This window comes from Ambystoma mexicanum, chromosome 2p (assembly GCF_040938575.1).
Source record: "Ambystoma mexicanum isolate Mex_15411 chromosome 2p, UKY_AmexF1_1, whole genome shotgun sequence".
NCBI classification, from domain to species: Eukaryota; Metazoa; Chordata; class Amphibia; order Caudata; family Ambystomatidae; genus Ambystoma; species Ambystoma mexicanum.
In genome coordinates, this window is record NC_090923.1 from 1,400,150,383 (window position 1) to 1,400,176,886 (window position 26,504).

A 26,504-nucleotide genomic window follows, 5' to 3' on the forward strand; every position below is an offset into this window, starting at 1 on the left:
ACTCATGTACATGCTGCTTTCATAGACCTCCAAATGGCCTTTGACAGTGTAAATGGAACTAAACTCTGGAATAAGCGCCACACCTGGAATTGTCCACCTGAAATTCTAGAGCCAATCAAGGCCCTATACAGTAACACCTCTGTCAAAGTCCGCTTAACATCTTCTGGTACTGTCAGCTTCCATTCCAACAGCCAGAGGACTTAAACAAGGATGCTCTTTGGCAGCCACACTTTTCAATGTCTATCTTTTCGATATCATGGCAAGCCAAACTAGCATCCTAGCACATCCTCTGAAAATCAACGGAACACAGATACCTTACATAGTCTATGCCGATGATCTTGTGCTCCTTGACAAGACTCTTATCGACTTACAAAGGAGACTCCGAGTGCTTGAAAAATACATTAAGGACAATGACATGATGATTAACATTCTAAAAACGCAAATTGTCATTGACCACCAAGAAGAATTCCAAGGCAAAAACATACCACCTAATCCTGGATGAGAAACATTTATAATGGGTTAACACCACAAAATACCTTCGGATCTGGCTGAACCAATCGCAAATCGAAGTACACTGGATGGACCATTTAAAAAATAAGTCGATCACTTGCACAACAAGGGCTAATTCTTCACAAGAAGTACGGGAAATTTTCACAAAAACCGATCTTAACTTTCTACAACCAGAAAGTGATGCCCATACTCGCATATGGAAGCAATAGCCTACTCAATATACCACGACAGATTTGGAAGATCGTGGAAGGAATTTTCTGGTGAAAAGTTTTGTCCCTTCCAAAGCTATACCCAATAGCCAGAATTCGTTTTGAGCTAGCAATCCAGTCGCTGCATTCCATAAATGCCTGGAAACAGATCACCCTCTACAGAAAAACCATAATAGAAAAATACATTCCGGCAATCAGATTTCTCCGAAACACCAAGATAGAAATCAAGACACCAACAGTGGGCAGATGGAAAGAAGCTTGCCGTCAAATACTCAAAACATATGAAATAAGTAGCAAAATACTAATCAATAGACCGAAGAAAGCAAAAACTCTAATGCAGCAACTAGATTGGATACACACCATCGAAGAGAAAAACAAATACAGGCTATCGCTTTATACAAAATATGAGACTCGAGCCCTGAATGAACCTCCTAAATACCTAACAAAATTTCCATGCAAATGAACAAGAGACACTTTCCTCCGATTCCGTCTCAACATTCTAACAACTAGAAAATATCTTGCGAGTACCAGGCATATCCCTAAGGAGGAAACACACTGTAGATTCTGTAAACAACCAGACTCAATCGAATCCCTTCACCGCCTGTTCATTGACTGCCTCTCCTTATCTGAAACATGAAAAACCTTTGGCCAGATGCTCCCTCAGCAATCAATTAATCACGAAGCAGTAGAAAGATGGGAACAGATCAAAAGTGGAAATTCCTTTCCACTTCTATTTACGACAACGCAATTCTGGTAAAAATGTATCGGACTGCCCATCAACATCAATTAGACTTTACAAACTCTCCATTGTCAGAAGTTTTTATTTTTATTTTCATTTTACTCTATTTTATTTTCTTTCTTTCCCTTCTACCTTTTAAATAGGTAAACAATGCAGTAAGCAGAAAAGATTAGATGAAATGTTAAATGTTTGTGTACAAACTATAAAAGCTGAAATCATTTTTATTTTAAAAAGACTCTCCGGTCTTGGAAAAGGATTGAGTTGGATTAGGAGTAGGCTGTGCCCGGAGTGGAGGCCTCTTCCGCTCAGCCCTTCGCTCTGAGAGCCGATAATCCATCTTAAGGACCAGAGAAATGTGGTCTGATAAAGTGGCTGGACGGGCCAGGCGAGCCAATTCATCCTTGAGTTCTTCATTGAGTCCCCTTCTAAAGATGGTGAATTGTGCCTCCTCGGCCATCCAGCTTCGGTCGGTGGCTATGTATTGAAAATTCGAGATTTAAGTCATAAGGTCGAATGTCGAGAAGAGTCTCTGGGGCCGAATAGACCACTTCTGATCTCCAAAAGGTCTGTCTCTGGTGTCCCACAAAGGCGATGTAGTCACGTAGAACGGGATACGCGGACGTAACCATAGGCGTTGCCGATGCAAGGGCATTTCCTACCATATTCGTGATCATTAACGCCACTTTAGCCTGGTCTGGCGCATAGGTGGCTGGCCAGAAGGTGAAGTGCCCCACACATGCTTCCACAAATTCTTTTGGTTTTTGCGGTGATCTGTCAAACTTTCCGACTGCTAATCCCATAGGAGGTAGATCAGTAGATCGCTTGTCTGTGGCAGACATCTGTCTGAGAACCACATTTTCTGACAAGTCCCTGGACTGTGGAAATTAGTTCTTGGACTTGTTCCGCTGTTGCCATGAAAGGACGTAAGAAGGCAGAGGGAGTAAGGTAAGCAGAGACTGGAGGCGAGGTAAACAGAGGCTGGAGGCGAGGTAAGCATAGACAGGATGCGAGGTAAGCAGAGGCTGGCTGTGTGGTAAGTAGGGGGTTGTTAGCAAGGTAAGCAGAGGCAGGAGGGACAAGCAAGGGTTTGTCAAGAGATGGCCCTTGAAAACAGATCAAGAGCAGGAGAAAACATGCAGGGAGCGTGTGACTCACGTCTTACCTGGAAAAAAGAAATGACGCTGGGTTGCAGTGCTACGAGCAACTGAAGACCGGCGTTGATAAGAATAGCGGCAGCCATCTTGGAAAATGTTTAGACTGGGCAAAGGCAGCACAGTGAAAACGTGATGGCACATCAATGACGGCCCAGACGCAAGCAATTCCAGATGCTCCAGGAGAACGGAACGTTGACCCCTTGATTCTGCAGGATCAGGTGATTCATCAATTATGTTAGGCACTGTCCTGCTTTTCTGTCTTCTTCCCGCTTGTCAGATTTTCCCAAAGTGGGAGCACATAGCCTTCCCGAGGCCTTACATAAGTGTTTTTATTTTATCTGCATCCTTTGTTAGATGCCTGGGTCGTCAAACAGAACCCTAGTATACTTTCATTGATGTTGGAACCTGCAATGGCTTGTCCTGCAGCTATTTTCCCAAACTGACATGTGACAATGGTTAGGGTCACTGTTGTGCTGTCTTCAATCTGAAGGTGCTGCCAAAACATTTCACTTGCTGATCCTGCATCTGTCAGGTCCCTTGGCTGCATCCAAAGTTTGGGTTCCATTCCATCCAGTCTGGTCTAACTTTGCCCATCCGTTGGACAACAGCGACATTTCTCATATTGAAGTTGGGAAACCACTCTGCAGCCTTCTATGTAGGGAGTGACTGACCTATTTCTTAAAAGTTTGGTGCCCTGGGTTTCAATTGGCATCCTTGTTCTCTTGCTTGGGCTGTAGGCTCCTCTTTTGCTTATCCTGGCATGTTACCGTCGATTTCTTCAAATACCATTTCACCTAATGAGACTTCACGGAATCCATTTTACCGAGAATGTTAGGGGAAATGGCTATGTGTAATACATGATAGGTGGGGTGTGGTGCAAGGGTATAAGTTAGGGTAGGGACAGTTGAACTTCGGTTGCAGGGGGGTCTCCCCCCGCTTTAAAAAAAAGTACAAAAACTTAAAATTATATTTTGTTTTTCGATGAAATGGATTCAGTGAAATCTCCATTAAGTGAAATATTTTCAAACAAATCACATCCATCCATCATGGCAATCTGTTGGCTACTGCACCAGGAACCCATCTACTCAAACTTGGAATCCATGCTACTCTGCCTTTTTCTTCCACTGGATTTCTTTTTGTTGGGGTCCTCAGATTCCCATTGGCTTCATATTCCCATTCCTTTGATGCTGTAGTGCTCTGTTGAAGACTACTCGTCCAGCCCTGAACCATGACTCCTCTGCTTCTTCCAATGAAGCATGGTCATGAGTGGCCTTGGGTGACTGGATTTCCTCTTTGGGAGCCATTCATCCTCCTCTGACTCTTCTTTGAATTTCTCCATTTTGTGGGACTCTTTGTGCAGGCCTTGTATCTTTGTCATTAAATTTTCAATTGGGCTATTGACTTATATTAGGAACCACTCATCCAATCAATGTTTAGCTTCATCCCAAAGAGATTACTGAACCCCCTAACATTATTATGACTTGGAAAGGTGGAACTGAGAGAAGCTGCGGAACTTGTGACTATTTGAAGTTCGAAGAGCGCCAGCCTGAGACGCTGGAGGCCCTGCAAGGCAGCCAACTGAGAAACCGTTGGAGGACGGCATGAGAAGACCAGTCAGACGTGGTTGCTTGACCACAGCAGTACCGTGGTGGGCCAGGCACCTGTCTAACAATGCTGATACCAGTGCCGCCAGGAGCGCTGAAAGCTCCCACTGGCGGCATCCAGCCGTGAGAGGGACAAATGCGAAGCCAGTGAACTGGAAAAAAGAAAGCAAAGCATCTTACCCGAGCAATTGGCGAGTCATGCAAGGACACCCATGACGAACAAAGGTACAAGGGTGAACAGGAGAAGCGGGAGACCGCTGGGACAATGTGTTAAGAAGAGAGGAACTTGTGAAAGCCATGAGGACGGTATTCGAACAGTGTCCCACCATCACTGGATATACGAGGAACGAGTAAAGAACATGATGAATAAGGTTGAATGTGAAACTTGGAGACAACGGAAACGAATACCCTAGTAGGAGGGATGGGGGGTGGAGCCCATAGAAATAATTGTTGAAGAATGGGGAGATCATTCCCTAAGAAAGGAGCTAGATTGTGTAGCAAGTGTTGTGAATTAAGAGTAGAAAGTGAACCAAATAACCAGGAAAGGAATCCTGTAGAGAAACCCCAGTAGAGGGGGATCCCTAATTTGGATAAAGACGTATGACCTCAGAAAGGTTAGATATCAAGAACATGAGACACGTAAACTACAAGGGAACAGTGTGAGAGAAACTTTTAAAAGTATAACTTTCTTGAGAAGTCCAAAGCTAAGAACAGTTTGGAGGAACTTCAAGAGCTCCTGGATTAAACCACAAGAGATTCAGAGGATATCAGTATAAGAAATATATTTGAAAAGAGAGATATAGGCATATTGAAGATATATCTGAATCAAGATAAACCCTGGGAGAAACCGCAAGCTAACAGCGACGGACCTTCTTATTTTTGCCTATTTTAGTTCATTTTAGTAGCAGGGTCAGTTAGGTTTGGACTGATGACATTTACTTTGGACTTCTTGGCGACAGATAAGCACCTTTAGTTAGGTAGGGAAATCCCTTTAGCGATAGGGAGAGATAGGCTTTTTCTTTATAATTTCATTAAAAGAATATAGAAATGTCTACAGTGTGTCCAACTCCTTTTTTCCAACCCACCACAGGGTAGGAATGCTTCTGTGGTGCTGGGCTGTCAGGTGAGTGAGTCATGATTACATTAGCAGTGGGTTGCAGGAGTGAGCTGGAAGTTGGTGGCCTGGGGGCTGTTTGGAACCTGGATTTTGCTAGGGCTATGGTGCGGAAGTGGGACCAAATGTACTGTTTGGGAATGCCTTCTGCAGGGTCTGTGGGGGATATATGATGGGTTATGATAGGTTATTTATAACGCGCTTGATACCCAGAGGTTTCTAAGCATGGACCCAGGGATCGAATCTGTGTTGCTCCGTGTCGTCTTGCTTCCAAGGCGAGCACGTTGCCAGTGATCTATCTTTCCGAGACTCTGGTAAGATGCTTCACTGGGTCACTTCAGTCTCAATGGTAATATCCACTGCAATGGTGGCTGGGTGACCGGACAAATAAATCACAGCAACAAGACTTCCTTCAATGACTATTTTCATGCCAGCTCTCCTCCCCTAGATCTCATTGCTAGTACTGAAAGCTGGATTCCTCCATTTGTCACTGCTGCCCCCGGGTGCCCTCCACGACTCCAAATTATCCTTCATTCACTTTCCGTTTCTAACTGGCAGAGGTGGATGCATTGGAAACATACTCTTTTTGCCTCATCGCCTCATAAACCTGCAATGCCACATCCTCCATGTTTTGAATTTACCATCTCTACTATTGCCCCATCTCCCTAGTTTCACATCATCTCCATCTATAGCCCTCCTAGTCTCACCGGATCTTTGAACTTAGGCAACTCCTTGATTGGCTTTCCACTAACCATCACCTCATTCTCTTAGTTGACTTCAGCCTTCCCTCTCCAACCACTTCTCAGAATTCTGAACTTCAATCTTCTCTTAGATTGTTGTCCACACACTCCACTCTAACCATAAATTACCTACTCTCACTGGGTACAATAATGGATCTCTTATTCATCTCCACCTTTCTCCCTGCCACTAATGCTACTGTCACACCATTTCTATCTGATCTTTCAGTTGTTTCCACCACCATCTCCTTTCCAACCTCTGATCTCTCCTCACCACTGGCCTCACATATTACTAAAAGGAAATTTCAACCTTCTGACATTCCCCCCTTTATGTCTGACCTACAGTTTGTTCCTGTTCCACTATTAGCATCTATTCCTTACTATATGACTCATTCTCCTCTCACTTCCCACTGGTAACTTTCACCCTTTAGTCTCAGCGTCTCCAACAATGGGTCATCTCATTCATATGTTGTCTCTGCACATCATCGGCTGCTGTGTGAATGGGTACGTATCCACTTGCATGAGGACTTGCAGCCTTATACCTCTACCTTGAACTCTCATGTCCACTTTTAATAGAGTGAAAAGGGAATTCTACCTCGACCTCATCGACTCTTCCTCCAACCATCCTCGCTGGCTACAGGGCACTCCAAACTCACTTTTCCTAAACCCATTTCTATAATCAAAAACCGTTTATTCGGCACACGCTTTGAAAGTAAATCAAAAGTAAAGAAATGCACACAGGTGCAAATAAGATTAAATGAGATAACAATGAACATAGATACAATACATCACATGTTAATTAAAAAGATAGTTTTAAAATACTCATTACAAAATCGTTGTCTTAGCTATGTGACCATCCCTCAACCTTGGCTATACAAGCATACCTTTAGAATAATATTGAACAAAAACAGCCATGTCTGTCACCAAAAATAAATAATGCAAAGCAGACTTACTTGTTCTAATACTCTGGTCTCTTAATAGTGGGAAGAGAGGCTTCTAATTATTTGTCGCATATAACTTAACATAAAATGTGTGAGGCCTTCCTCTGTGTGGTTGCAGTATGGACAAGTAAATCTTTGGGAGGAAATGTGTAATCTCTAGGTATTTACTTGGCCAATTGGCAAAATGCCTGTGGTAGGTCAGAAGGAGGAGATGGATCAGGATGTGCCATTTCAAGAGGTGTTTATTATGAATAAGAAGAAAATGCCTGATGTTCCCTACTCTAAAGATTTCCGTACCTAACACAACTAAACTAGGGTGCTTGTCGTTCGTTCAGAAGTCCAAAGTAAAAGTCTGTCCTCCGTCCAAAACTAATCTTCACTGACCCTACCACTTATTCTAAATAACTAAATACCAGGAGTAGGACTCCCTTCTCCTGGGATTGCTTTCTAGCAAGTACTTCTCAGTATAGGATCTTCAAATAGCTTTCAGCTATTTCTTGCACCAATTCATTCAGTTCTCTTAGGGGACTTCTGCACGCCCCTTTGTTTATTTCTCCTCGGCTTCTCAGGTTCCTCCCTCTAGGCGCTCTGACACCTGAATTTTCTTTTACTCTGTTCCTCTCTGTTGTAGTTGACAGTTTCTCTTTTTCTGACAGTAGTTTCACCAGTTGTACACCTTCTCTTTTATCGCTTATTGCAATCTGCTGTATTCTCATCTCTTCGGGGGGGATCTTTGTGCTGTACCCAGCAACCAGTCTCACTCCTTTTTTAATGATTTTTCCATTCACTAGGACGAGTGGGCTGAGTCCCGGAATGCTTCTCGCTCTTCTTAGGATTTAACCATTCACTGGGACTAGAAGTGAACTCCAATTGTTATATTTGTTTTTCTTAATATGTCGAATATGATTGTAGCACTCGTTCCCCAGATTGTGCCTTGTACCCCGGGTCGCCTACTCTCCTAATTACCAGCATTGCAATAGGGCTGCGTCCCCGGGTCGGAATTTGCCATCAGTCTTACCGTGGTTTATCAGGATGGCTGTCGTGCTCGCTCCCTCGTCTTTTGAAACGCTTTGATGTCGTCCTCTCAGTGTAGTTCCGGTGTTCGACAGGGTTTCCACTCCTTTTCCTTCACAGCCTCCACTTCTCTCTTGTGTTCCCTCCTGGGACTTCCATCAGTAGGTAGGCTCTCACAGTTATTTGCTGTAGCTCAGGCACTTCCCAGCCATGACTTCTCTTAAGTCTTCTTTGAGTGTCCCCCCTGGATCTGTTATCTGACTGGTAGATTTCCTCAGGTCTGCCCCATGAATAGTGCACCTTGGGAACTTCCTCCTTCCAGCAGCTCACCTGCGTGGGATGAAGAGTTCTCCCTGGGTTACCAGCTTCCCTTGTCCAGATGGTTTGAAACTCCTAGCTCTCTCTCTCTCTCTTTCTCTCTCTCTCTTTCTCTCTTTCTCTTTCTCTCGTTCCTTTGCTCCTCCCATTTTTATGATGCTGCCCCAGTTTCTCCTGGCAGTCCTTTCTTTTTGTCAGAATTATACTCTTTACAACTCCTTTGGGTTTCTTCATTCCAGTACCAAACAGGTCATTATTCTTTATCTTGCCTGGGTTTTTACTTGTCTCAGTATTACGCAAGTATTTATCTTCTGCAAAGATATCACAATAGCAGGTTCTGTTTTTCTGTCAACTGGTATGGTCTTATCAGACTTCCTTCTCTCCATGGTGGGGTGGGGGGCCCATGAGGTCCTGCTTGCCACCACCCCTAGGGGGAATGTTACATAGTGGGCTCACCTCCCTAGCCTCACAAGGAAACGCTCCCCTCTGTGGAGAAATGACTGAATTCCCTGATTCGTCACGTACCCTTTCCCTTATGAATCTGGCTTCTCATTCTTCATAGATCGGGAATCTGCTAAGAAAATCAACGTTCCCTTGCTCTTTCACCTTTCTGTGTTCAACGGTGAAACAATAGGGGTGGAGGTCGAGGAACCACTGCATTATTGAGCGTTAGAATCTTTCCTGAGGCTTAACCCTATGACTTTGGAATGGCCTGTTGCTAATCGAAACCTTCAACCTATTAGATAGTATTTTATTTATTTTATTGGTCATTTGTAATGCGCACGATACAGCAAACATTTTGTTTCAAGGCACACCAAGACCGGGGAAATGGGGATGAGGAGAGGGGATGAAACAACGTTCTTAAAAGGTCTTGAAACATTTGAAACATGCAAGTGCTAAAGCATGAGAGCAGGGGAAAGGGGGCGAAGCGGAGTGCAGGAAGAGGTTACAAGGGAAGAAAACATACAATAGCGTTCTGACTAGGTTAAGAGACAATTTGGAACGTGCAAGTGCTGAACATGAAAAAAGGGGAGAAGGGAAGTGCAGGAGGGGAGGAAGGGTAGACATACACAGTGCAAAGACAAAAGTGCAGCTGTATGCAGACTGGAACGGCCTCACATCATGACATGAGGGGGCTACATCAGTCATGCAGACAGGAATTGACTAGCAGGTAAGGGAGACTGCACTCTGTACAAGCCTCACCTCATGGCATGGGGGCTACATCAGACATGCAGATAACTGAAAACAGATAGGAGGTGGTTCAAAGTAAACAATACAGAAGTGAATAGGTTTAAGTGAAGAGTCTGCAAAGGAGACAACAAGCACAAGAAGTGAGGCAGCAAAGGGGTGGGAAAAAGTCAGTCAGAGAATGCAGGCAGGAGGAAAGCAGAAGGTAAGAGACAAGCAGGTAAGGGATGTAGCAAGTTACACACAGAGGCAACAGGCGACTAAGTGAGGAGTCAAGTTAGCACAAAGCAGATGAAGGGGCGAAGCATAAGGAAGGAAAGAAACACAATATTATAGAAAAGCAACACTGATTAATAAGGGGGCTACAACAAAGCACGCAGGTAAGATGAGGGTAAAAACACCACATTAGATAGTATCATTAAAAGTGCGGGGGCTACAGCAAAAAACACAGGTACAGGAAGGTCAAAAGTAATTAAAAAGCTGCTACAACAAAAGGTAGGTACTAGTGGGTAAAGGTGAGGTAAAGCCACATAGCTGAGGAGAGGTGCAGGATAAAGTACATTTTAGTAATTGAGAAAGTCATTAGTTGCCATGCCAGGTTAGGGTCACGATAGGCGAGGAGGCTCAGGTATGCAGAGAGGCAGGAGTTATGAAGAAGAGATACCGTGCTAAAGTTCCAGGAGTGGTAGTTGGAGGCGGAAAAGGAAGGGGGCGGGTAGATTAACACGTTGGAGGCACCATGCGAAACGGGACAAAGATACAAGTGCACAACTGTGGCATCGGCCGGACGGCACAGACCACAAACGGTGTTGCCAGAGGCAAGGACCCTTGGAAGTCGGGAGAGTGCTTTGGCCATGCTGCCAAGACGGGACTTCCGTCACGGTCGTGCCAGATAGTAGACAGAAAGTTGGGATTGGATGAGGCTATATGCACCCAGATAATCAGGAAGCGGGAGAGAAAGGCATAGAGAGGAAGAGTAGTGGAGGGTCATAGTGGCCAACAGACCTGCAGGACGCAACACTAGGCAACCTGAGGAAAGAGGAGAGGAGGTATGGCGCCTCTTATCTGTGAGGTTTAACGGGGCGTAGTAGACACGTTCTTGGAGGGACAGGCAGCATGGCAAGGCCCTCCATGCCCAGATAGGGGTATTTAAACTCCCCTTAGTTTGAGCCCTTGGAGGGGGCCAGCGTCACCTGCCAGCTCCTGGGTTTCAAAGTTGATGTTGCAGCACACAGCCAATCCGACTGCATCAAAGGCGGGTCGGAGGGATGAACATGTCACTGCAGCCTTGAGGCTGCTCCGGCTGAATCCAGCGGCCATGCAGCAAGGTCCGCCTGCTCATTGAAGTGGTGGGAGCCCCGCACGGCTCATGGCAGCATGGTGATGTTCTGCTGCTTCAGGTAGGTTATCTCCCACTTAATGGCTAGTGCCTCTAAATCCATTGTCTTCGTTATGCTCTCTCAGAAAAGGTTTTCGCCTGACATAAAGGACAGTATGTTCTATTCCCTCATATTCCTGAGCGAGGACAGTTCCATTCCCTACATTAGAGGCGTCTGTTCGGAGTATAAACTCCTTATTGAAGTTGGGAACTTTAAGAACTGGTTCACTACACAGGATGTTTTTCAAAGTGTACAGCTGTCTTGATCTTGCTTATCCCATTTCAATATTTGAGGCTTTGCATTTTTTTATTTGTCTGTCAGATGGGCAGTGATAGTAGAATAATTGGGGTTAAATGTACGGTTCTAACCCTTCAGTCCCAGGAAGTTGCAGAGTTCTCTTTTGGTGTTTTTTGAGGGAGTATGTGTCACAGCTTTCACTTTTTCTAGTTGGAGTTGTACTAACCTGTTGCCTACGAAGAACCCTACGTACTTAATGGTGGATTGTGGCAGACATTTGTTTGGATTTGCCATTAGCCCAGCCTTTCTTAGAGCCCTGACTAGCTCAAATAGGTGAAAGAGATGTTCTTCCCAGGGTGTGCTATGAATTAAGATCTCATCGAGGCATATGCCACAAAAATGGGAAACGGGTTACAACACTCGCTCTATCAGATGCTGGAAAATGGCTTATGCTCCTTGTAACCTGAATGGTAACACCTTAAATTGACATCCCCAGTAAGTGGAAAATTCAGTTTTCTCCCTGCCGGTAGTGTTTAATGGGACTTACCAATAGCCTTTAGTGAGATCAGTCGTGGAGATGTATTGGGCCTGACCTAGCTTGTCGATTTAAATCATCGATTCTAGGCATTACATAATTATGAAACTGTGAGATGGAATTTAGTTTTCGAAAATCAATGCAAAACCTCCATGATTGATCAGGTTTGGCCACCAATACTATTGGAGAGGAACAAGGACTCTCTGAAGGCTCGATGATGTCAGCCTCTAATATATTTTCCACTTCTTAGATTTTTATTTTATTTACGTGACTCAGGAATCCTACAGGGTTTTAAGTTGACCACTTTCCATTTGGGAGTTCTGATGGTATGTACAAAATCCTTAAACCTCCCGGGTTGATCATTGAAGACATAGAGGAATTGATGTATACAATTTTTAATCTCTTCTTGTTGGTCTAGGATTAATGCTGAAGAAATTAGATTGTTCTCTTTACCCACCTCTAAGTAAGGTCGCCATTATTATGGAAGCGTTTTCAGTAGGGTCTACCCTTCACTCTTTTAATAAGTAGTGATATAACTTGGTCATCTGCCTCATGTTGGGTTAAGAGTCTGCATAATTACATGGACCCTTTTTTCTATAAATTCTTATGGCCTGGACCATTTTGATAATATTTTCTGGTCAGAGGTGGGTAAAAGGAGTAATACTTTCCTACCCACTGAGAATGCGCTGGGAATGGCCTTATTTCTCACAATGGGCTTTTTGAATTCCCTGAGCCTGTTCTAGATGGTCACTCTCTCACATACTATGGCCATATGTTGCTTAAGGTTTTGGGCTGTTTGGGAAATTGGTAGGGCAGCTTCTTCCCTTTCTTCCCCTTTTCCTAGCATATTGAGCACATTTCTTGCTTCCCTACCATAAAGGAACTCAAAGGGGGAATATCCCAAAGAGGCCTGAGTGGACTGCCTCAGTGCAATTAGAGCCCACAGGATCATTGTCCCAATTCTTGCTGTCCGCTTTTATCAGTTTCTTTAGGATCTTTTCAGGGTCTGATTGAAGTGTTCAACAAGTTTTATCAGTTTGTGGATGATAGACTGATGTTCATAATGTATTGATTTGTAGTATGTCTTTCACCTCAGACATAATGCAGGACAAGAAGGTGATCCCATGAAAGCACGCTTCAGGTAACACAATTTTAAAGTACTTAGATATTCACTCGGGAGGCCCGCCAGAATACTTTAACAATGACTTCACCCTGAATATTGGATCTGCTCCGCCTTTCACTCTCAAAATAAGTCCTTCCCAATGATGCACCCTACTGCCCATAAAATGTAAAGGGACAGGTGGGTAGGTCACCTGGAAGGGCGAGTATGCAATGAACGCCCGAAGGACACCAGGCTGAAATAACAAAAGAATGGAATCAGAACGTGTTCCAATATCAGCAGGGAAGAACAACAATGGTACAGCTACTCCCTAAACTGAATGGACTTGCCCGCAAGCCTTGGAGGTGAGACGAGGGACCCCTGAAAGTAAGAGAGAATAACCAGTTCTAAATAAGATTGGACAACAACACTCCTATACTTCCCCCTCCTACCCAGAACAACAGTTGGAAACGGGTTTTACCATGAGGGCAATGGGTGGATAGTCAAGATGAAGGTGAAATATCCAGGGAAGGGAACAAAACGAAGGAGGGGAAGGTTAGTATGGGGACTAACCCTGGCGGAGCGAGGGTCGCGCTAGTGTCGGGTTGCAGCACTTCTGTAACTGTGCAGCATCCAAGTCCCAGTGTCAGGAAAACTCCAAAGAACGGGAAAAGGTAGAAGTGGAGATGGGGGCGGGTCCAGGTGGATGGTGGGAGGTCTTGGGGTGTCCTAGGCAACAATTGCAGGCAATATCAGTAGCCAATTCAGTCAACAAGAAGGAATACCAGTAAACGGGCCGAGGTCTGTAACAGTACGGCCAGAGACAGGAGCAAATTCGATCAGCAGGAAGGATGCCAAGACAAGTCCAGGAGCGGAATACCAGGCTGGCAACAAGTAGTCCAGAGTTTCCAAAAAAAACAGAAAGGCGTAACAAAGAATACACACGTGAAGCTCCACAAGGTCCAAGAATGAAGATCAGAAGCAGTGCCGGAGTAGCTGCTGCCGGTTTTTAAAGATCGGTGAAGATGCCGTTCCCTAGATACGACGCAGACACTGAAGTGGCTGTCTTGTGGTCATGTGACTGCGTATGTTCGCAGGGCAGTGTAGCTCTTCCTCTTACATACGGCCCAGCGTGACCATGGCAACTGCCACACACCCTTCCAGGGGCCTGAAAAGTGGGCGTGTGTGGAGTTTTGAATCCGACGTTCTTGGCCTCAGACGAGTCCTTGGAGTGGACTGAGAGCATGAGGGTGAAGGTACCGTAGGAACCGTGACACTTGATCATTTACAATCTCTTTAGGGCACCCCAATAGAGACAGGAATGTAATGAGTTGTTTTAAAATCTGTTGGCTCATACTGTTTCGGAGTGCAAAGGCTTCAGGTATCTCGTAGCAATGTCTCCTATGACTAGGATGAATTTGTTCCTTTGCTTAGATGGTTCAAGTGGCCTGATGATATCCATGCCAATACGAGAGAAGGGAACTTCAATAATGGGGAGTGGTTGTAAGGGTACTGAGGTACAGGTTGATTTTCACTTTTTTTTGTTATCGCATGGAACCGGTTACTGCAAAATTATAGACATATGCATTTATTCCAGGCCAATAAAATGTTGGTATAACCTGGTTCTGGGCTTTAGTTACACCTTGGTGCCCAGCTGTTAAGAGAGAGAGTGTGAGTTCTAACACTACCCTCTTGTTACTCCAAGGAATCACTAACTGTGTTCTTGGATTGCCTTCTGGTGTTACATCATCTCGGTAGAGAAGACCCATTTTTAAAACAAAAGAAGTAAAAAAAGGGATAGCTCTGAGCCCGTCCTTCTGTCTCGGGTATAACCTTAACAAATTCCTCTGTTAAAATGTAATCATTTTGTTAGTCGAAAGCTAGGTCGGGAACGAGTTCCAACTCCTCTACCTGTGGGAGTGGTTTGTCCTTTTGCTTTTTATCTGCATCTCTAAATCCTTGGGTAACCCTTTCTGTCTCCTTTTGTTCTTGAACTTCTTGCGGGAAAGGGAATGTAGCTTTTTGTAGAATTCCCTGTGCTATTTTCTCCCCTTCTTTGACATTTTATGGTTGACTCCCATGGTTTTATACTAAGATCTTTGTGTCCCCTCTATAACCTGGGTCAATAACTCCATCCAGCTATGTCTAAACCATACGTCTAGGACAGCCCAACTTGGAAGCCAGTCTAATGTATGTTCCCTTGGGCCAAGAGAGACCCAGACCTGTAGTAATTAATTTTCTTTCACCGGCTGCTATAGTTATTTCAGCACTACTATGTGGATCAACGCCAATAGACCCAGCAGTGGCTACTGTAGGTGACGATGGTTTGGGACTCAGATTAGTAAACTTAAGGGTTTCCCAACTTTTGTGAGTTGGACAGGATCCCATTTTTGACACTATATGTGGTAGGTCAGAAGGAGACAGACCAGCATTTGCCATTTTATGAGGTGTTTCTTATAAATAAGAAAATGCCCGTCTTTCCCTACTCTAAGGGTTCCCCTGCTTAACCAGGATGCTCGTCCGTTCTAAAATCCAAAGTAAAAGTCTGTCCTCCATCCAAAACTAATCTTCACTGACCCTACCATGTATTATAAATAACTAAAGACCAGGAGTATAACTCCCTTCTACTGGGATTGCTTTCCAGCAAGTACTTCTCAGTACGGGATCTTCAAATAGCCTTTAGCTATTTCTTGCAGCATTTCATTGTTCTCTTAAGGGACTTTACACGCCCCTTTGTTTATTTCTCTTAACCTTTTCAAGTTCCTCTCATAGGCGCTCTGACACCTGAACATTTTTTTGTTCTGTTCCTTGCAGTTGTAGTTGACAATTTCTCTTTCCAACAGCAGTTTCACTAGTTGTACATCTTCCCTTGTATCGCTTGTTAGAATCTGCTGTGTTCTTGTCTCTACACTGGGATGTGTGTGACTTACCCAGCTACCCGTTTCACTTTTTTAATGATTTTTCTATTCATTGGGATGAGTAGGCCGACTCCATTTGTTACATTTGGTTTTCTTACTATGTTGAATATGATTGTACCACTCGTTATCTGTGCCTTGTTCCCGGGTCTCCCACTCTGCCCATTACCTGAACTGCAGTAGGACTGCGTCACCATGTCGGTGCTCACCTTTGGTTTCTTTCCGTGGTTCGTCAGGGTGACTGTCATGCTCACTCCCACTTCTTCTGACACGCTTCTGTTTCGTCCTGTGTGGTTTTGGCATTGGGAGGGTAGGATCCCACTACTTTTCCTTCCTAGCGCCACTTCTCTCTTTTGGTTCCCTCCTGGGAACTCCGTCAGGTAGGTAGGCTCTCACGGTTACTTGCTGTAGCTTGGGCACTTTTCAGCCATGGCTTCCCTTTAGTCTTCCTTGTACGTCCCTCCTGGGACTGTTATCCGACTGGCAGACTTCCCTGGGTCTGCCCCTTGAATAGTGCAACTTGGGCGCTTCCTGCTTCCAGATGCTCGCCTGCATGGAAAGCAGTGCTCTCTCCGGGTTACCAGCTTCCCTTGTCCAGCTGGCTCGAAACTCCCGGGTCTCTTTCTTTTGCTCCTCTCATTTTTATGATGCTTCTCTGAGGCTTCCCCAGTTTCTCGTGCAGTCCTTTCTGTGTGTTGACGTTATACTCGTTATTACTCGTTTGGGTTTCTTCCTCCCAGTAGCTTAAAGGTATTTATTCTTTATCACTCCTGGGTTTTTACTCATCTCAGTATTGGGCAAGTATTTATCTTCTGCAAAGATATCACAATAGCAGACGTAGGAGGATTCTGTTTTTCTGTGAACTGGTAAGGTCTTATCAGACTTATGAGTGAAATGAAAGGGAGTTTCACGTCGGAACGGGAGTACTTGTCCCTGCTGGGGAGCAGTGGGGGGGGGGGCTCTCCCCCGCATAAGGTCCTGCTTGCCGCCACCCCTAGGGGGATTGTTGCATAGCGGACTGACCTCCCTAGAATCACAAGGAAAGGCAGCTTGTTTGCCAACTTTCATTCCCCTTCTGCATCAATACCAAAACAGTGGTCAGGATAAAGTCTTTTCCTACTTCTGCCTTAGCTGTAGCAATGCATGTTAGCCAACCACAATTATAGAGGTCCCAGAACCTGAGTCACAGCCTTGACAACCCAGGGCCTTTTAATAAGCCTTCCTTTGTTTGGCAACTTCTGTTAGACTGATATTACCTGTTCTTTAATGTCTCTTGACTTAAGTATTGGTGGTATGCCTGAGATTCTAATAAGGCCTCCCTGCCGGGTTGTTGGCGTTTGCTCAAATTCACATATTGAATTCTAGGGTTCTTTTGATTTAACTTTAGCCGCTTTCATAGGTTTTCAATAGGTCGGTATTCATAACGCTTGTTTGCTTGCTCCCAAGTGATACTGCCTGCGCTGAACACACAGCCTGCACCGGAGCATCCCGGGGCACTCGCTCATCACGCTTCCAGGTGCTACACTTCATGTCCGCAGGACTGCTGGACCAGTGGCTTCTCCTGACCAGGCACACCCTCTCTTTGGTTTCTTCCGCCACACTGGTTTGGCGTAGCTCTGACTCCTGAGCGTCTCTGGTGCAAACCAGCCACATGAGAACTCTCGACTGCTCCTACCACATGTGCTTTCTGCTGCGCCACCTCTGCACAACTTAGTTTCACGGGCTAAGCATTTCTTTTCCACGCTTAACTCTAAGTGACCTCAGCAGTTTGGAGTTTTAGAGGCACAGACCCTCTCAGGACCTGTACTGTTGTCATCTTGTTCCTCTACTTCTTCCTTCCTCTGCATGCATGGCTTGCACTGACCTCTCCAATTGTGCTTCTCTCTTGCCTGCACCTGAGGGGGCCTTTTAAGCCTGTCTCCCTAAGGGGTAGGTCATTTTTATACATTAGCTGACCACTACTGCATCTTTGCTCCTCAGCATTCCTCTTCCTCGTCCCAGTACGTTGGGAATATGGGACTTGAAGTCCCTAATGATAAAGTTTATTTTCTTAACCTTTTGTACTTTGCAATAAGCCATCAAGAGACTAGGATAATGGGGAAATTTAAAAAGGGGAATTTCCCCTTCCTCTTGATCGGTTTCCTCACCCATGTGATCCTCCTGCAGAACACCAACCCCAGGGTTGAAAGCGTCTGCCTTTCCCTGGCCACATGAGGAAGGTCCCAGGCCGAGGTTTTGGAGGGAATCCCTACTGATTCATCATATATCCCTCTCCTAATAAAGCATGGGGGTGACCAACTGAAACCTGCTGGCGAACCTTTGCACCATCTCTCTCCTTCCGTACTACTCTAAAGTGCTAGAAAGGGTTGTGCCTCAACCATCTTACCAATTACTTGGACCTCCACAACTTTTGAGACCCCTACATGCAGGTTTGTGCTCTTGTCATTACACAGAAACTGCTCTCATGAATGTCTACAACTTAATCTCCTCTGCTAAGCACTCCAACCTATGCTCTATCCTAATGCTACTTGACCTGTCTGCTCCCTTTGACACTGTCGATCATTCTGATCTCCTTAATGCACTTTTTTCTAGGGATTCCCGATCAAGCCCTTGGCTATAGTTAATTTGATTTAGCACCTCACCAATTCTGCCTCCTGGAACACCACCACCTCTCAGCTCACTCCTCTAACTGGGTAGTGTGCCACAAGGCACTGTCTTGGGTATTTTCTTTACACTATACACCTCTGCTCATGGGGCACTAATATCCATTGGGTTCTCGTACCAACTCTTTGCGGATGACACCCAAATCATCTTCTCTTTTCCTGAGCCTCTGAACCCTCTATCTAAATGTCCAACTGTGTCTCTGCGATTAAATATTGGATGGCTTTGCAATCTGTGATAAGCTCTTCCTAATTATAGGTGCTATAGTTCCCTCCCAAATGCTCTCACATATCTCCTCCCCTGCCTATCAAGTTCTTACCTGACACTCTCCCATACTCCCCTTAAGCTAGAAACCTCAGCATCATCTCTGAATCTTCTCATACCTTCATACATGCCAACCCTCGCGATTTAGGCGGGAGGGTCCTGATTTTCTATTTGAAAAGATTGCTACTTTTTCATTGCTCCCTCCTAAAATAGTAACCCATTGCAATTCAACGTGAGGATTCAGTTCTCCCCGTTTTTGTAAGACAATATCCCTCCAAAGTGATGCAGAATGTTGGCATGTATGTGGCATGTATGTACCTTCTCTATTTCCATCTTGAAAACTGCAATGGCAGCTTGTTTCAACCTCCTTAATATCAGGAAAATCACGCTCCTAACTACTACTGTTTTCACTAAACTGTACTACTGCGCCAGCATCCTCTTTGGTCTCCCCAACCATGCTTTCTGTCCTCTTGACAAGATCATTAACTTCGCTACCAGGACTCTTTGAACTTCCTCACTCCACACCGATTTCCTCTTATTGTCACAATGCTGGGTGGCTGATGAAGCAAAACAGGGCCAGATTTAAATCTCTTCTCCTGGTTCACAAATCTATCTACAGTAAGACCCTACAGCATCTGTCCTCCTCTAGCCAACTCTACAAGCCTTCTCGTATTCTCTGCTATGCCTCCTCATAATACCCTTGTGGCACCTTTCCCTCCCTGTGCTTCCCCTCGTTGACCCACTTTCTCTCTCGTCTTGCTCCACTTGCATGGAATAATCTTCCATCGGACATCTGAGCAAATGTCCATATTGAAAGCTTATCTTCTTGTCTTTGAGTTATCCTCTTTCATCTGCCTTTGTGCTAACCTTTTTCCCTTGCCGCTAACCTGCCCCTCTCTTTGCCTCCACTCTAACACTTCTTCCATCGCGGTCACATCACTAACATAGCTAGCCGTACCGCCAACCTGCACTTCAACATGTCTAATGTTGATAGTCTTAAATCTATGGAAGTCTATCCACGAATTGTGCTGGTGACTGTTATATTTACTCCCTAACACAACCTGATCAGAATGCCACTCAAAAACCCTCCATTGTAAGTAGCTCACTGCTTCCTGTCAAATATAATTTCTTATATATTGTAAGTTCTTTTGCAATGAAAGAGCATTGATCTTATTCATCCGTGTGTGTGTGTGTGTGTGTGTGTGTGTGTGTGTGTGTGTGTGTGTATATATATATATATATTTGTTTGTTTTGCAAGAATATTTTGTTGTGCAGCAGAGAAAGTGGAGCATCCTCAGTGGTCATCTATACATATTAACCAACAGGATCTCATTGTCCCATAGCATTTATGGTCTTACATGGAAATGTGAGACATTGATATGAGAGTCCTTAATGAGAGCATTGGGCTGATGTTTGAGGACACACCTGGAAGGCATTGTGTGAGGCTACAATGTTGTTACATCGGCAGGCTTTTGTTTCTTGGAGTTTTTTGCTGAACAGTTTTGGATGAAAATCTCATTGAAAAATATGGGGAGTGGGTAAGGGGGATATCGGGGGTAGGGGATGTGTTGAATAGGGACTAGATAATGGTTAAGTGGGATTTTGGGGGGGCAGGGTCGGAGACATTTTTTTTTGGGCTGAAAAAATTAAGCAAAAAAGTCCACGAAAAAAAACTGTTGCTCCAAGAGCCTGTGTGAGCACTGGGAATTCCCTCTTATTAAGTATACTTTGAGCACGCCAAAAATTGGTAGAATAGAGATGGGAGGTGTGCATCAGGATATGTAAAAGGGGAGTTAGTAGCTCTGAGAGGAAAGGGTCATCTTGTTTTTCTGCTCGGGTGGTTGTGCGTCATCCTGCTGTCTTTTAACAGGCAGGCTGCTAGTTTCAACTCACTGACTTTCCCTTCAAGTTGCAAGTAATAGATGTAAAAATATTTTTGTTTGATTGATATATAAAAAGTAGAAAAACACCTGGGTATGTAGTAATGGTGAACAAACTTAAATATCATGTGTGTAAATAAAAAGGATAGGTTATTAACGTCATTTAAAAATAACATGTGCAGGTTAGGCTAGGGGCAAGACAGTCAAATCTTGCTAGTAGCAGGTGCAGGATATCCAGGCCTGGGGAAGACAGTTAAGGGCAGACTCAGCAGGTGCAGAAACACTATGGGTAGAGTAAAGCGGCCAGATCTCCAACTAGTCGTACAGCAAGAAAAGCAGTCCCGGGCAGCAGGTGCTGTGATTTGCTTGTGGAGGATATTAGGCAGGTGTTCATTTGATAAATAGATGTTTCAAAAGGTTTGATTGTTACTTCTGTTTTCTCCTACTGCTCAGTTCCCACTGGACTCTTCCGAACCAGGACAATTGACACATGAAGACAACGCCATGAACAAAGACCTGGAGCTTGGTGCAGTCTCTGATGCTATTACTGGACGACCATATCACCCTTTGTCAGAAAGGGAGTCAGCATATCTGAGCGAAGACCTTTTTGATCGCTGGAAGATGAGGTCTTCATTACAGTGTCAGGAGACACAGTATCTGCCTGTTGACTCTCAAAAGGAAGCGATCACTTGTGCAATTAAACGCCATCCAGTTGTGGTCATTGCTGGAGACACTGGCTGTGGAAAGACCACTAGGATACCACAGTTCATTTTAGATGACTACATAACCAATGGGGAAGGCGCTCAATGCAATATGGTGATCACCCAGCCACGCAGGATCAGTGCCATTTCCGTTGCCCAGAGGGTCGGTCATGAGCTGGGGCCCAAGCTTCGGAAAAATGTGGGCTTCCAGGTGCGACTGGAGAGCAACCTGCCTGCTCGTGGCGGAGCTCTTCTCTTCTGTACTGTGGGCATCCTCCTGAGAAAGCTACAGGGGAACCCCAGTCTGGCAGGGGTCAGCCATATAATTGTGGATGAAGTTCACGAACGAGATGTGAACACAGACTTCTTGCTAATTCTTCTCAAGAGGATTCAGGAACTGAACCCAGAGTTGCGTCTAGTTCTAATGAGTGCAACTGGGGACAACAAACGCTTCTCAAAATACTTTGGGAGTTGCCCTATTGTCCGGGTGCCAGGGTTCATGTACCCAGTAAAGCCATACTACTTGGAGGATATTTTGCCAATTCTGGAAACTGGCACAAAGACTCACCAAAAGGTAGGCTTCTAAAATCTATACATGTGGCTTTGTTATAAATGGCTCTATGGTTATTCGTACTTGACATTGTTATACCTTAATGTTGGTGAGTTTTGTCCGAGCTCTCTGGTGAGGGATTCAAGATGACCATTTGTGCAGTTTGGCACCATTCATAGAATGGGAGAGGGCTGATAAAAAGGTATGACTAGTCTTGCACAAGCACACAATATACTCTGCCCTATGTGTACTGAAAATATATACTTAGAAATGTTTGTAATGAGAAACGCACAGTAGAAACAGATACACTATCACAATCCTATCTGCTTTGAAGGCTTGAACAGAGTGAGATGCAGTGGCTTATAGAAAGTCACAGGAATGTATCAAAAATCCATTGAGGAATTCTAAAAATCCAGGACCATATGAGATACGCACTGATGTTTCAAAGGTAATTAACTTTGAAAATGCTAGCGATTTTTAAGATGTTCACTTAAGGTTGTCCATAGGGCTTAACACGACAAACCAAATTCTCATCTCATGGTTGTCTTGTCCCAGTGGCCTGATGGTCTTCCCTGCATGAGCTTTGATTGGTGGTGCAAGCGAGTGACTGACAGCACAGGAAATGCTGGACGAGTGCTGTTGCATTAATGGCATGTGAATGTCAGTGGAACCTGAGCTGGTATGCCTGAGGGTGACTGCTCCTTGTGCCCCCTTGTCTTCAGGAAACCTCAAGATTAACTGGAATCCTATATCACCTGGACAATAAACCTGCATGTTTTCTACTTCATAGTGTTGTATGCTTGCTGAAAGTGTTGCCTGATTAATAAAATTGGTGGTTAGCTTTTGCACGGCTCATCAGTGTGCTGTTGATGTGGGCGCACAGTGAAGTAAGCACACTCTACATTCCTTCAAACAACTGACATTCAACCTCTGGTAAGATTCTGCTCCTTTTAAATTTCTATGTTGGGCAGTTCAGGAATCGCTGCTTGTTTTTGCATGAAAAGAGAACTCGTGGGTTAAGCTGCACCGAAGACCATAGTTTTTCTGTTCTGTTCTTGTCAAGTAGTAACTTTAAGACAGAACATTTCATTCATTGTAAATAATGGTCAAGCGTGGCCCTTGACTATCATGGTCCTTAAGGAAGAAGACACATCCCTCCCTTTGAGCATTGCCACACATTTGGTCACTGCTGCGCATTCCCTTCGATGTTGACAGCAATAACAGCACGTCTAGTCACTACCAAGATGGCGACCACTACACATATTGATGGTTGGATGCTCAGATGTCATCCATGATGGCGACCGTCCCTCCGATGTGGACAAATCCAACAGAAACTTCATTTAAACTCAACCGATCATCAACTGAAGTGCGTCGTAACTCTTCTATTACGCAGACAATGTCTCTGTCAGTTACCTTTGCTACAATAGTGGTTTCACTCCTAATTGCTTCTCACCTGTTTTTCATATGCGTTCTCTACTCTCCTGGCTTCAATCCTCCTCAATGTAGACATTAATTTCCTCTGGCATCTATGGCAAGCCACAAGATGACGTGGACCAGCGGACATGTTATCAAAGGGTTTTATTTAACTTAAAAGTTAGCCCTATTGCTAAAAGTGGAGTTCCCTTTGTAACAAACTATACTAAAGTGCTCGTCAATAGTCAAGATAACAAAAATGGTCTTTTGTCCAAACCTATCCTCTAAACTGGCCCTACCACTTAGAAAATAATATAGAAGAAAAACTAAGCAGTGTCATGTCTTTGGAGTTTTTCTCCCTGACCTCTATCAGGAATCCTTCCTGGTTTTGGATTCAATACTCATCCGCAGAAAACAATTCTCCCTGGTTTAACAGTTCTTGACCATCTGTCAAAGTTGCAGAAGTTTCTCAGGTTTAAAAATAGTTTCAAGTTCCTGAAAAGATCAAATGTCCAAGTTGTCGTAGGTGGAGGGATACCTCCCTAATCCCTCTCCACCACTTGGCTGGGTTTCTCCCGCTAGGTTTACATCTTGTTTGTCTATGTGTTCCCCTTAAATTGGTTCTTCAGTTATCTTATTGGGCCCTCTGGATCCCTTGGGTTTCTCTGTCCCATTGTATCACCTACCAGGGGTATTGGTAGTCCCTCCTTCCATATGCCTCTCTTGCTTCTCAGTAGTTTCTGTGAGCAATTTGGTGGATTACAATATTTGGATTTCCTGGGCTCCCGTAACCCTTATTGTTACTTGGTTCTTTCTCTCTGGTCCTTTATGCACCTGGTATGAGTTTAGGGTATTCCTTCCTTCTTCTTCTGTCACTCTCTGGTCTCTCTACCCCCCTCCACTATGAACAACCCGGGTACCTTCTATGTTGCATGGTTTGCTTCAGTGAAGTGACACCTACTTGGTAGCAGTGGTGTTCTCTGCTGCTTCCTGGCATTCTCGCCTGCGTTTCTCTGCTCCTCTGCTCTTGTGTTGCGAGTGTAGGATATGTTTTTCCCTCATATTCTAGGTTTGGCGTTGTTTCTAGGGCACCAGGCCCTGCACATGATCTGCGTCATCACACCTCCAGGTAAGACTGGCTTTACTCAGCCTTGACCTCACCGACTCCACACGGCTCTGTGCTTGCACTGAGATGGGTACCAGAAGCCAGCCCTAAGCTTTCATCCCAAGGTTCCCTTCCACAGACTCTGTATACCCTGTCTTCAGAGCAGATTCTTGAAGGTAGGTGGGGATCACTATTTGTGATGAACCACCTAAAAGAAAAGGAGGAATCGGTTACTAAATTACTTCCTTCATACGAGAGAACCTTGTCCCATCAATATGCCCCCCTCTTACCTATGGAGGATGTTTTGGCTGCTTTTCCCACCCCCTCCTGGTTCTTACAGCCATTACTCTTGTACCTTTTACAGAATCATTAGTAGAGTCCTTCCTTCGCTTGTGACAGTAAATGGGGGGATAATGATCACCCCTGTATTGCCAAACCTTTTATGAAGGTGAAAAGCAGTTTAAAAAAAAGTTAGGATACAGAGGCAAGACTGGAGGCTGGCAGGGGGCATTCTGGAGAAAAGCATGTGTATATTGACACAGTGATGGAACGGGGTGACACTTACTCTACCAGATGAGAGGCGCAGGAGAACCAGACCAACAAGTAGTGAGCATGTACCAGCTGAGCATAGAGGACAACCACATCCTACCAATGACCTTTGTTGCAAAACAACCAGCAGCAGAGGAAACCTAACGCTGGGTGCCGGGAGGTTGTACCGAAGGGTCTTTCCACAGCTGAACAGGGAGATCGAGCAAGGGAAGGGCAGAGACATGGCGATAGGTTAAAGGTAAACAAGGACAGAAGAGAAACAGAGGTGCAAAGTAATAGAGGAAAGGAATAGATTGAAATCAAGTCACTGTCTGTAACCCCCATTACCAAATCCAAGCAGTCACTCAAAACCAACTTGTTCTAGCTGTCCCTTATCACTTTTAATTGCTATCTAGACCGTTGCCCTGGGTGGTTATCTATCTCTTTGTCTGCCAATCTGGTAGCCGTTCTTGGGTGGAGCCTTAATAGTCCCTCTTTCATACTGCTTTCCTTTCTTTAATTTTTCATCCAAGGACCTCTTCTAATTCCTTGCTGTCTATGCCTTCTGTTTTCTTTGTTCCCTGAAGGTCTCCTAACAGTATCATTCCCCTTAAAACGCCCTCTGTCCCCATCTTGGGCTTTGTTGGGCACTGCTTGCAAAACCTTTTCACCAATTTGGGGGTATGTACAAAGCCTGCCAGTTCCCATGTGTTGTATTCTGGCACATAGCATTTTTCATTTGTTTCCTCTGTATCGGCAAATCTTGAATTCTCTGGACCTCAGATTCCATGTTTCCTTCCATTATTGGGGCATGTGCTGACTTTCTCCTCAGCCTCCTCTTGGTAGGTTTCAATAATGAAACCCATAATACAAGGGAGTACCTTCTATCATTATGGTAAAGCAAGATGGATATCCACTGGATCAATCACTTTTAGGATCTTATTGGCCCAATATAATCTGGGAACAAATGTAAGGAAATACCCTGGCAATTAGGTATTTGGTTCCAAAGTATCCACGATTGAGGTGGGAGAAGGTCATACTTGCACTCAAACCATCACATTGTCAGGGGGACCAATGCCAGCACAACTAATAAAGGACGCGGCCAGAGATCTAGCACCTTTCATTTCCAAACTGATTAATGCCTCCTTTTCATCATGTACTATCCCTTGCAATCTTAAAGAGTCGTGGGTACTCCCTCTTCTCAAGAAACATACACTAGACCACACTATACCGACCAACTATAGGCCCATCCCAACAGTGCATTTCCTTCTAAAAATCTTAAAAAGGTAGCATACATCCAAATTCTGAATTGCTTGGAAACTACCAAACTCTTAGGACCCTGCCAATCCGGTTTCCAGCCACATGGCACGGAAACGGCTTTAATTCATCTCAAAGCTCAAATAGACGAACTCCGAGACAACGGAAAACTAGCGCTACTCCTCCTTCTTGACCTCTCGGCTACATTTGACCTGGTGGACCACAAGGTCTTATGCAGCCACTGGGACTCGGCAGCCCACTTCGCCAAGAAGGCCATAGTATGGATACAGTCCTTTCTCTGTAATAGGACTATTAGTCTTCTTTCCTTCGGCAGCAGCAGACCCCATCTCCATTACTTGAGGGGTGCCCAAGGGTTCATGTGTTACGCGACCCTAAGCAACGTATTTACCAAGCCCCTTTTTGATGATCTGGACCATCGGGTATCACCTACA

At 44.7% G+C, this 26,504-nt stretch overlaps 1 protein-coding gene across 3 annotated transcripts in view; it reads left to right on the forward strand.

Annotated features, from left to right (window-relative positions):
* Positions 1 to 26,504, forward strand: part of DHX30 (DExH-box helicase 30) — a 1,582,523-nt gene that overhangs the window by 556,128 nt on the left and 999,891 nt on the right. For all 3 annotated transcript variants that reach the window (XM_069645844.1, XM_069645845.1, XM_069645846.1), the window contains one exon: positions 20,952 to 21,773. In XM_069645844.1, the coding sequence (XP_069501945.1) occupies positions 20,952 to 21,773 (822 nt within the window). The remainder of the gene's footprint in view (positions 1 to 20,951; positions 21,774 to 26,504) is intronic.